Source organism: Cicer arietinum, chromosome 8 (assembly GCF_000331145.2).
Source record: "Cicer arietinum cultivar CDC Frontier isolate Library 1 chromosome 8, Cicar.CDCFrontier_v2.0, whole genome shotgun sequence".
Taxonomy (NCBI): Eukaryota; Viridiplantae; Streptophyta; class Magnoliopsida; order Fabales; family Fabaceae; genus Cicer; species Cicer arietinum.
This window is the reverse complement of record NC_021167.2, coordinates 11,477,468-11,490,452: the sequence shown is the minus strand read 5'-3', so window position 1 is coordinate 11,490,452 and position 12,985 is coordinate 11,477,468. Positions and strand designations below refer to the sequence as shown.

Below are 12,985 nucleotides of genomic sequence, written 5' to 3'. Positions count from 1 at the left end.
TTTTATTATTGTATTTATTATAAATTATAGAAAATGAAGTAATATAATTAAAAATAATTTAATAAAGAAATAATTAATATAATTAAAAAATTAAAATAATTTTATAAAAAAATTTTAAAAAAAAAATCTATGAGAGAGTGATGGGTGCTCACCATGGAGGACCGGTTAAAATTCACACAATTGAATTTTATATTTTTTTATTAAATTAACATCAATTAAATAATTATCTCATCTATAAAACCAAAAATATCGTTAACTTATATTTTCAATAAATGTCATTAATCGTCGTTGGTGTTTTAATGAACTGTTCACCTATAAAAATAAATAGACTTTGAACAAGAATTGTCGGTCATGGTTAGTGTTTCGATCGTATTTTATGTGAAAGTCGAAACTAAACACCAGGAAACAATTGTTTTCCTTTAACAAAAGGAAATAGAATTGAGAGCATTAAAACATTTATGTTTTATAGGACAATTTATCAATCACATTGCTTCTTCAAAATAGCTGTCGATCCCCGATCTATCATTTAAAAATGATCACAAGTTACCATAACCTTCATTTTTTTAAAACCATCCAAAAAGTTTGACATCTATAAGATAAGGTTGAAATTGCACCAAAGACAACGTTTACTAGTATTATACACTAAATGGGAACAATTTATTTTGTTTTTAAAAAAGGTGGCACTGAAAAACCAATTATGTAAGACCAAGTACAATATTATCTCTTAGAGAAAAAAATGAATGAATGATATAATAACTATCACCATGTATATATTTGAATTTGAATGCATAGGAATATACTCATAAGGCAAAGTGTGCTAGAAACAACGAAAAACAAGCAAAGAAAATAAAAGGTTAAATGGGTAAGGGTTGTTCCTGCACCGAAATTATGTGAACTGATGATTTTATATACACTAAACTACAATATAAGAGACAACTAATTTGTGGAAAAAAAGAAGGAAAGGGTAAAAAGATTGTGAAGAGAATAAGAATAAGAATAGACATAATAAATAATATAACCATGATTGTTAAACAATCGAGCCAACTTGTAAAATTGCCCGAGTTTGAGTCGAGTCTACAGACACTCCACGAGTTTTCGTAGACTCCTGAGTTTGAGTGGTTTCTTGATATTCATTTTTGCTTCCCTACAACTTCCTCATTGTGACAAAAGGGGTTAAAGAAGAATTTTCCTCCCTCTACTTTACCTAAATTTGGGACACAGGAGAACCAGCATCCTCTGCCCTATGTGCTGCTTGGGTAGAAGACTTGTCCACGCTACGAACATTGTATTTTTCGTATACCTTTTCTCGGTTCTCTGACCACCAATTCTCGGCTTGGTTCTCTCCAAATCTCCTCCGGCTGCAGTCACATTTACCATCAAATACATTACATACATAGTTCAACTATTACAAGACAATTTAAACATCTTATCTTAAAGCAAATACCATGATAAGCAAATACAATGATGTGTGTTTCAGGGAGAGCTCTAAAATGTCTATTTAAAGATTTAGTCATGCAGACTCTCTCCAAGATACAATATTATTAGCAAAGAGTTGAGAGTCTCACATTAGATGAGATATGGTTTGAAAATGTATTTATATGTGAGAGACATCTTTCACCTTACAAGCTGACATTGTCGGTTGAGTTAGACACAATCCAAATTTTAAGATAGTATTCGTTAGACTACCAATTGCCAAACCACTCAGGTAACACTGTAAATGTTCAATCCTGGGCGTGAAGGGGATTTGTTGAGAGTCTCATATGGGATAAGATATGGTCTGAAAATGTGTTCATAAAAGGGAGACATCTCTCACCTTACACGTCAATTTTGTAGGATAGCATTAGACCCAATGCAAATTTTAAAACAAAGCAATGACCTAAGAGTCAGAGATTATAGTTAAAAGTCCAAATTTTTATATTCTACTATCCCTATCAGCGTAAATCACTACGCCGGTGAAATATCGGTGAGACTATATAAAGTTGGGAAGCAAATATAAATGTAGAAACAGATAAAGATAACTGGGTCGTGTGAAGGATTTTTCTTACCTGAAACGCACTCGTTTCAGATCTCTTGTTCCATCATGCATGGCCACCAGTGTTATATAGACACCAGGTTCATACTGTTCAATCCATTCTGCCTCAACTTGATTGCTATTAGTGGCCAATGCAGTTGTCGATTTCAAACCACTCGCGTCATCACGGAAATTCCCAGAATCCATACCATCAACAATATCTGACATGCTACTACTACTTGACTGAATCACGCTGCTGCCATTTGGCAATTTAACATCTGGATAATTACTGGTCCCGTTAGAGATCATAATGCCTTGGATTTGCTGGTGGAGATTTGTTCCATAGGCTCCTGGCAAATTACGTGCAGTTCTGTCAAAGAGAGAGGGTTCGAGTCCTATGGAGGCTAAACTAGAGCCACTAATTGATTCCGCTATTGAGTGCCGCTCTCCATTTGTAACTGGATAGTGAACGCCATTGGAGCCGATACCATTTGGAAGGTAAGCTGGTCTAATTTTTTCGGCATCATAAACTTCAGAAGGAAGCCTCTCAGCAAGATCTTTCAGCTGAAAAAATATTAATGTGTGGTTACTTTTCAATGCATGAAAGGAAAAAAGGAAAATGTGAGGTAATTTACTCTAAAAAAGACAAGGGTAAACAGTCTACAAATGAGACTCAAACCTGTCTGCATTTGAAGATATGAGATGTTAAATAAAATAGAGAGAGAGAGAGAGAGAGATGAAAACTTTGGATATTATTGATAATAATTTGATATTGACTTCATAGTGGCTTGATACAAAAGACTAATACTAATCCCTATTTTATTTTGAGTAAAAAAAAATGGATACATAGACTCAATCATAAATAAATAGGAAAATCAAGATATAAATAATAATAATAAGAGCTATGAAATAAATCGTACGACATAATCTAAAATATGCTAAGATTGACCACTTATCCTAGGGGATAGGGATAAACTCAATATATTAGAATAATATCAAAATATTACCCGATATTATTTTATTTGCTAACAGGTCCCAACAAATAAAATAATGCAATTTTTATTTTAATATACCAGTGAAACCAAAATAAAAAAATAATGAAAATTAATTTTAAAACTCCATGCAACACGATGATGAATGATAACTGTTCCACAAAAACTGGGTTCTAAATATCTTGCTACCGATAGAAAAAATATGAAATTAAATTCCATATTTTATACATGGTTTCATCAGGATGTCCATATTATTCCAAAGCAAATGACGAATTTTTTTAAAATGAAGCTGCAAATAAGAATGCATCATATGACAACACACCATTCGAAAGGCTTCAAAGGAAGTAAGTAAATTAAACGAAAAACAAACCTGTGCCGTAAGTGACTTTATAACTTCTTTTGCAGCTTTGCATTTAGTAGACTCCTCAGTAGCTACTGCAATAGCTTCTTGAATCTTTTTTGCAGACCTTTGAAGCTCTAATTCTTGCAGCTCACATCTCTTTTTCAGGCTCTCGACCTAATGAGATCTAATAATTAGACTTCTCTTGATACTATAGAAATTCAGAAGAAGAAAAAAAGAAAGAAAATACAACCCAATTAACTTCGCCCACAATTTAAGCAAAGTCATACTGCATGTATTTTGCAATGTTCATTTGCCAGGCTCATAATGGTAGCAAACATTTAAATCGAGAAAAACAATAATGGACGGAATTTTTTATATTTGATTCGAAAGGGAAACAAAAATGCACCTGAGAAAGTAACTTATTTGCTTCTTGATTTAAAAGTTCATTTGTTTTTTTCAAACCATCAGCAACATTTTTGGAGAAGGAAAGCCCCGCCATTGTTGTAATAGGTGTAGCTGAGCGAGGAGGGCATGATCTTCTAGAGAAAGGGGACACGGACCTAGAACTTACTCCTGATGATCCAATCAATGGTCTTGGAGTTGGAGCTGTTCGTCTCAGATCAACAGCAGTGGAGAAGACAACATCTTTCAGCTGTAGCAAAGGTGTTTGAGAGTTGCGAACTAGCGAGAACGTATCACCTTTCTTTCCTTGTTTGGCTGCCTTGTTATCTAGCTGCTTTATCAAATCCATATTTGAAGGAATAACAACTTTAGATAATCTTAAATCGGATTTTTCTAATAACCTGTCCTTGTTTTCACCTGAAAGACGCGGCAAAGCATTCCTCTGATTATTACTGTTAGCTTCTGCAACCTTGCTCAATTTGGTGAAACAAGAATCACACACACGATATGGCTTGTCAGGATTAGGAGCCAGTGCTGCTCTTAATACTTTCCTTGAACTACATGAATGGCAATGCACAAGTCCGCAATTATAACAATTGTGCCTCTTTCGAGTGAAGCCGAATGCTTGTCTACAAGCAGAGCACTGTGACTGCTCAGCACTGGATACCCACTTATGAAGGCATACGGCGGCAGAGTAGTTTGAACCACATGCAATAAATTTCACATGTCTATCTTTCAATGCTTCAACCAAAGTTGGTGTTTTTCTATCTTCGAGATCTCCATGACCTAATCTCCCATTTGAACCCTTACCCCAAGTATAAACTTCATTTTTGGATGTTAAAACAGCCACATGATATGCACCGCAAGCAATTTCTTCAATGGACTCTGATGCAATCTTATCTCCAACTAAGCACGGCAGCTTTCCATCAGACTGAGTATTTCCAAGCTGACCGTAAACGGTACTTCCCATGGTAAAAACACGTCCAGATGTTGTCAGCCCTACTGTCAAACTGTGGCCACAAGCAATTTTTTGAAAATTATAATCAATAATTGCGGGCACACAAGTTGGTTTAAGCCGTCCCTCTTTGTCCCCATGCCCGAGACGGTTTTTGTCTCCGTCGCCCCAAGTAAATAATTTACCTGACGATAAACTAGCAATAGATTGCGTTGCAATAACCTCTACAACAGCTGCAGTATGCCACACTCCACATGCAACGGCTATTGTCCTCAACCCTGATAACGATTCCACTTCTCTAGGATATGAAACATTTTTCCGATCTCCATGTCCCAAGACACCGAACGTTCCATCGCCAAATGTGAAGAGCCTCCCCGTTGAAGTAATCAAGGCCGTGTGCCATGGACCACAAGCAACAGATGAAACTTGAAGTCCCTCTAATGGACCCTCAATTCTCTTTGGCATCCATTGACTAAAATTAGATCCATGACCAAGCAGCCCCGCATTATGAGTACCATCACCCCATGTATATAGTTCCCCGGTCATTGTAACAGCGCAGGAATGGAACTCCCCGCACGCAACAAAATCAACAGTTGTAGAAGTCAACGCTTCAACTAGACAAGGTTGAACCACATTCTTCCCAACACCATGACCAAGGCGTCCTCCCGATTCTTCACCCCACGTAAAAACTTCACCTTGCCGAGTGACTAACGAAGCATGTCTAACACCACATGCTATATGTTGTACATCTAAAACTATATTGGACTCCAGTGGTCTCGGGAGAAGCACATCTGCCCTCGGGCTGAAACAATGGACACTTTTATCAGCACCGACTTTCACAGTTTCACAGATAATCTCCCCCCATATGTATACATCCCCCAGAGCATCATAGTCATCGGGTGCAGATCCATGACTAGATGTGCTGGGGGCACTTGAAACACTAACACGAACAGTATCTGAACTAGATCCTTTTACTTGCATATTTGTTGAGTCTGATGGTGCATGTGACCTTTCGGAATTTAAGGTGGTGTCAGGCGGAAAGAACTTTGGTGACGTATTTGGAAGACTCGCAGAAATGTCAGGAGAACTGATGTCTAGTGACGCACTCGCTGAACTTTCACTAGGACTATTGGATGTTAAGTCTTTGCTATCCTGAAATTAATTGAGAGAGGAAGGACTATAAGCAACTAAACAGGCATTGCATTAGAGCTATAACGAAGCATAACAGTATCAATAAAAGTACAGGAATTCAGAAAACTTGCGTACAATCCGTTCTTTTTTCGCAAAAAATAAAGAGAGAAAAAAATCACATCATATAAAGATTCAAGTAGATCTATGACGTTTTGAGGTAATACATATAGTAGAAAAAACATAACACAAGAACACTGCTAAAATGAACTTTAACTACAAGTTGGTGAGTATTATTTACATCAATATTAAGGCCCCCATCACTCCATCCATCAATTTTTGACCGACCACCTTGACCAGACGATATCAGTCTTTTGAGACCAGAAATCCACACATCTGCCTCAACTTTATCTTTGCAAATCTAAGAAAAAACAACACAGAAATTATTAAAATGGAAAATACAGAAAATTACAAAAAACAAAATAATGTTGTAGTTATACATGGAGTCACATAAACTGTCACTAACCAAATCAAGGGATCGCTTTCCGTTATTATAAATAAGTGAGAAAGACACGTAATCCTTCTCAGGACGCAGGTACCGTTGGAAAACAGCCTGCTCAAAGATCAAGGATATTAATATACAGAAAAGAAAAGAGGAATGTAAGCTTATTGAACTATTTTTTGAAATCACTTCATTAATCAAAAAGAATTCCATGGCATAGTATGATATCAACTATAGGTGCAGAAATCTCACAGTTCTTTGTCCAGGAATGATTCGTGAGACAGAAGATAGCTTCAGATTTTTTTCGCCACCACTTGAAATCCAGATTAAAGATGATGCATCCTGCCGTTTTAGATATTTTAACATGTACACATAGAAATAAATGCATGTAAATTCCAAGCCTACAGTACATGAGCGTTTAGCAATACACTCTACAACCAAGGCAGCATGGTATACAACTAAAAAAGCACACATCACATAAGAATTAAATTTGTCCATCAATAGAGCTACAATACCACTACTATGAAGCATTATCACTAATTCTGAAATGAGAAAACTAGGCTACTCAAGTAACAAGTCAGTTAGCTGAACTGAATCTAACAAAAGTATTTCAATTTAAGAATTGACTATTATTATTATTATTAGCATAAAAAGATTAAGCGAAGCTGATACAAAAGTCAACACATGAAAATTAGTAAGCAATCACAAATTAAGAATCACTTCCTACTGATTAAATTAAAAAGTAGAGCACTCAGGTTTTCAGAATTTAATCCAAATAAATAATAATAATAATAATAATAATAATAATAATAATAATATTAATCATAAAACAATGCATCATCATATGCAAGGAATATAATATGAAGAACACAAATTAAAAGTATTTGCATACTATATTGTGCAAATAATTATAACATCAGTGAACATCAAAACAACCTATCTTTCCCAGCGTGTTGATAATAGTTACTGTTCAACAAGGTAGAAAAACAACGATATAGAGAATCCAAAACAAATTCCTAGAAAAGCTTTCATTAAACTTACATGGGAGAGTCTAAACGGACAAAATTTTGGCTTTCCCTTACGACCATATTTAAGCAGTTGAGCCCCCTTTTTCAAAGCAATCAATGTCTGCAGGATGAAAAATTAACATTGTAAATCAGAAAAGGAAAACAAAAAAAACAAAAAGATCAAACAAACAGCAGAATTAGTACAAGCTATACATTAGAATATTAGATAGGGAGAAATGAAAAAAAAACGAAGAGTTTAAGCCCTTTTTTATATATATAGTAAATGTTTTGAAATTCGACAAGAAATCCAGTAAATTATGACATTGATTCAATCTCCATGAAAAAGTCTCTGTTCCTTCTTAATTTTGCCTAAACTACATGTTGAAAATATTGAATGATGATTACATATATTTCATACTTTTAGGTATACAATACCTGTTGTCCAAACAATAAATAAACATGTTCAGCTTCCATTCAGAACTCAATAATAAAAGGTTAGTGTTATCAATCACCTATCGCAGAAAATGGTGGTTTGTTCAAATCCGTTACAGTGCAGTGCTATAGCGCCACTATTTGACAATACATTGTCCAAAGAAGCATATTACAGAACAATAGCAATTTGTTCAATTCCGCTACGCCTAGAGCGCTCTAGCGCTGCTTTCAACAACACTAAGGTTCGGTTAGGGCAATCAATTTTTCAGGTGCACGAAATTGAATTTTCCTAAAGTAAACACAATAACATTGATGAAAAGTTCAATATCCCATTTGAAACAATCCAAGAACTATAAAAATTTGCACTAAAACATTTTATCATGGTTGTCAAACTCTCAAGTTAAGAATGAGTTTAAAACTCCAGGTATCAAAATTGAGTTAACTCACTTACAAGGTTTAAAACTGTTTATGTATAAACTCGAGTAGACTTTCATAGAATCGCAAGTTTGAGGATATAGTTTGCATTCAAGTATGCAATAAAACCATAAACCAACAAGGTGAATGATAAGTTCAGCATAGAAGAGCTGGAACCTGGCTCTACCAAGCTGAAACCAGTGCCAATGAGGGTAAGGGGAACACAGATCCGCCATCCTCTACTTTTAAGTACTTTTGACCCTTGTGATTTGTTAATTTGTTCATAACTTTGAACCAGTTATGTTTTTTGTGTTCTGAGTGTGAACCTATCTTGTGATTTATGAATTTGTTCATCATTGTGAATCATTGATGCTATGTTGGTGAATTCTAGTCTGGCGGAATGGTTTAGTGTTGTATGGTATGCTTTAAAGCATTATTTTGTATTAAGGACAGATTCTTATGCCTTTACAAGCTTGACTTTCTACCAATTTACATTGACTCTCGAGTGTGACAGCCTTACATTTTATCATTATGGAATGTCATAAAAAAGGCATCTATCGTCAGCTACATCCCATTCAAACACAACCATACATACCAGTATCTCTTTATTTTGTTTTTCAAATTCCACATTCCATGGAAATTCATAAAGCATCAAACCATTTAATGAACTAAATTCTAAAAGGATTGAAAATGACACTATTTAACTTTGTACTCTGTAGCACTAAAACTTTAGATTGAAGACATGTCCAATGTCCAACATGTAACAGCGTCTAACACCGACACGACACTGACAGAGGTGGTTACATTCAATCTCTTCTATTGTCTTAAATTATTTTTGATGTATACCTGTTGGTGTTAATATTGTGTTCGTGTATGTGACTCGTAGCTACTTAATCAAAAAATGGAACATTTAATATTTATAATAAAAATAAATAAAAACAAGAACAGCAACACTCTCCATTTGTGCTCCCCCATACTTCCTATCCCTCAAAGTTCCCATTATTATTTCAAACAAGCAACACGATACACAATCATAACATGCCAACCAACAAAAAACATCAACCATTTCTCATATCACTACAAAAACTAAAACAACACACTCAAGCCTTATCCCACTAACTAGAGTCAGCTACATAGAACAAACAACGTCATTATGTTCTATCATATATCATATCTTTTTCCAGCTCATGAATTTCCAAGTCTTTCCTACAGGATATAAGAAAGTGGAGTAATAAGGAGGTCGCGTGTTCAATCCACCGCCCTGAACAAAACACTAATAATATTGACTAATAGTTTTTTAGGGGAAAAAAAAAATCTCTAGGTCTTCCCTACTAGTTTTTCTAGGTCTTCCTCCGCCTCGAGAGAGTTGACTACCCTCTATTTGATCTACTCTCCTTACTACCAAATCTACTACTACAAAAACTAAAACAATAAATCAAAATTAGACACAAAAATTGGTAACTTAAACACCAAACTAATAATCTTTCTAGAGAGAGAAGGAGAGAGAGCTTACTTGGTGAATGTCACGGTCAGCATTCCCGTAACTAACAAGATCTGCCATTCCATGTGAGAGATTCACCGAAACGACACCACCGTCTCCGATCCCTTACCGGAGTTCCGGTCATCATAAACAACTCCAATCACTTCTTCTCTGAACAACCATTCACCTTCACATCAAAAACCAAAACCTCTCTCTCTCTTAAAAGGAACCTCGCTGATCCACTCCACTTCGCAAAAAATCAAAACCTAAGAAACTAATTTCACGATTCCAAGTCAAACTCGCTTCTTGTTGTTGTTTTCAATTCAACATGTGAAACTGAATTGGACCGTTAGAAAATCGAGTTTTGAACCGGTTGATCCGAATTCTTCGAAGGAACCGGTAGTTGAGGTAACGAAAGGGGTTTCAGGGATGAATTCCGGTGACGAATGCCGGCACCGGCGAAGAAAATGGAGAGAGAAAAAAAAATGAAAGTACACTCAAACAAAAAAAAACGACTAAGAGGCAAAGTGAGAGAGAGAATTGGAGAACGTAAAAAGTGCAACTGGTCAAAGCTGAAGAAAAATGAGTAAATTCTAATTCTACTATTCTTTTATCGTTTAATACTAATATATTTATTCTAGACAAAATATATATATATATTTAACTAATTTAATTATTGATTATTGATATAATGTAATGATTAAGTATGCAAACTTTTAAATAAATTAAAAATTGTAGCTATGTAAGTTAGTCATCTATATTTTCTTATAATTTTAAAAAATTTATTATACATTCATATAAAATTATTTAATAAAATATTAAATAGTTTTAAATTTATAGAGTTGACTTACTAAATAAGAATTTTTTATTTGAATTAGATTTAAAAAATTTATTATTTATATTAAATTATTAAACAAAGTAACTCATCATAAAATTGATCATAAAATCAATAAATATTCACTGTATTTGTATATATAGTTATAAGTTCATAACTTTTACTTACTAAAAAATAGATTAAATCAATGAATAAATAAAATCTAATAAAATGTTATTGTTTGACAAAAAAATTAAACTTGATACTTCTAATTAATTTGACATTCCAATTCGAATTATTGTGTATTTGGAAAATGGTGATAAGTTTTGACCATATTAAAGCTGCAATTGAAAATCACAATCAATGTCTACTCTCACCAAATTTCCAAACATACTATTAAACTATTTAGTGTTGTATGAAATTAAAGTAATTTTCGTTTAGACTAAATCTCATTTTTATCATAATTTTGACAAACTTACCTTTATTTAAATGATGAATAGTTATTTAAAAAATTGAAGAGATTAGTATTTAATTAATAAAATGAATATTTCATTTATTCGTAAAATTAAGTTGAGTATTATATTTCAATTGAGATTTTTTACGGTTAACTATTTACAAATAAATAAAATTACCCTTTATTTGGTAGACTTATTTGTCTTTATTGTTTTTTTGGGTACATTCTGTCTTTATTTTATTCACGTGAAACCTAAAGTTTGCTTCCCCAACACTTGCCTTTGTAAACGGGTTTTCCTTCAAATTCTAATAATAAAAATATAATTTATTTATTTACTTTATTATGAAAGTACAATGCATATCGTCCAAAGAAAGTCAGAAACTCCTAAGAAATCTTAGTTGGAAATAAATAAGATTAAGAAGGACATTCCGAAAGTACAATTCTTGATTTTGTTTTTCATTATTATTGAATTGAAAAAGTTATAAAAAAATAAAAATAAAAAGACAAAATTGTGTTTGAGAGGGAGGCACGTAGGGTAGAGGGGGATGTTTTGGTAGTCCCCCCCTCGAAAGGGGCTGAGAATTAAATTTGAGATGTAAATGTTAGTAGCAATGTACTCCATGTATTAAATTCAGTTTGGTTCATGTTTAGGCTAAGGTTGAAATAAATGAGAAAATGACAAATTCTTCAGTTTTTTTTTTCTTAAAAAAAAATCAAGAGATACTTCTAAAAACTTCAATTGTCATTTTTTAACAAACTCATTTTGAGTTTCATACACTACTAGTATTAAGTAGTTCTTAATATGTTCTATTATATTTATGCAATCCATATACATTTTGCTTTAATGATAAAATATTATGCAACTCTTAAACAACCCTTTTTTTTTATGTAATGGTTGTGGGTGGGTGGTTGAAGAAAGAAACAAATTTTTATTCATATGCTACTATCTTAGTTAAGATATCTTAATACAACTCACTTTGTCACGTCAAGTTCTTCCAATTAGAAGAAAAATTAAGGTAGAAGTTTATCTTGCTATAGAACCCTCAATGATACTCTATTGGCTCTAATTTTTTATTTTGTAAAAGTTACATTTATTTATGTTATTTTAAAATAACTTAAGAGATGTCAAAATTATACCACTTCTTATACAAGACAAAATCATGTTGATATAAACAATATGTCATTGCTCCCTTTGTACATCATGAAAATAAAACACAAAAAATTAGAAAGAGTAAACAAAATTCAATTATTATAGATTTCATCAAGATCTGGTGCAAGATGTTTTAAAATTTCATACATGTCTAAATAAAATTTTATAAACTAGACTACAGTTTGGATTGTAGCTAGAGCTGTTAAAAAAAACCTTCAACTACTAGCTTCCTTTAATTTTTTTGGCTTAATTGCACTTTTGGTCCCCCTATTATAGGTGAAAATTGAAAGTAGTCCCCCCATTTTGTTTCTCCCCAGTTTTAGTCCCCCAAACAGAATTTGAGTCCAAATCATCATGAGTTGGCATTTTTTTAATGACGTGTCAAAAAAAAGCTGATGTGGCAGACGCATACGTGGAATAAAATTATTATTATATTATTTCTAATTAAAAAATATAATTTATATTTTTAAAATCAATATTATAATTGTTAAAAATTATTATTACAAATAAAATTTATTTGTTATAATTAAATTAAAAGAAAAACACCCAAAATCCAAAATCCTTCCCAAATCAAAATCAAAAGGATTCACTCAAGAACCCTAAAACCATTATGAACCCTAAAATCAAGAACCCTAAAACCATTCTGAATCCATCAATCAAGAACCCTAAAACCATTCTGAACCCTAAAATCAAGAACCCTAAAACCATTCTGAACCCTAAAATCAAGAACCCTAAAACCATTCTGAACCCTAAAATCAAGAACCCTAAAACCATTCTGAACCCTAAAATCAAGAACCCTAAAACCATTCTGAACCCTAAAATCAAGAACCCTAAAACCATTCTGAATCCATCACTGATTTTTCATCACTGATTCGTTCGCATTCATCACTGATTCGTTCGC

The 12,985-nt window shown here is 33.3% G+C and overlaps 1 protein-coding gene across 1 annotated transcript; it reads right to left on the bottom strand.

Annotated features, from left to right (window-relative positions):
- Nucleotides 1–847: 847 nt before the first annotated feature.
- On the bottom strand, nucleotides 848–10,242 carry LOC101511639 (PH, RCC1 and FYVE domains-containing protein 1-like). The gene is made up of 9 exons (XM_004515062.4): nucleotides 9,700–10,242; nucleotides 7,375–7,461; nucleotides 6,586–6,675; nucleotides 6,358–6,444; nucleotides 6,133–6,252; nucleotides 3,753–5,855; nucleotides 3,374–3,520; nucleotides 2,046–2,575; nucleotides 848–1,358 (listed from the first exon to the last, which is right to left on the bottom strand). The coding sequence occupies exons 1-9, from the start codon at nucleotides 9,745–9,747 to the stop codon at nucleotides 1,205–1,207; spliced, it is 3,366 nt and encodes a 1,121-aa protein (XP_004515119.1). The 5' UTR covers nucleotides 9,748–10,242; the 3' UTR covers nucleotides 848–1,204.
- Between the last annotated feature and the right edge of the window lie 2,743 nt (nucleotides 10,243–12,985).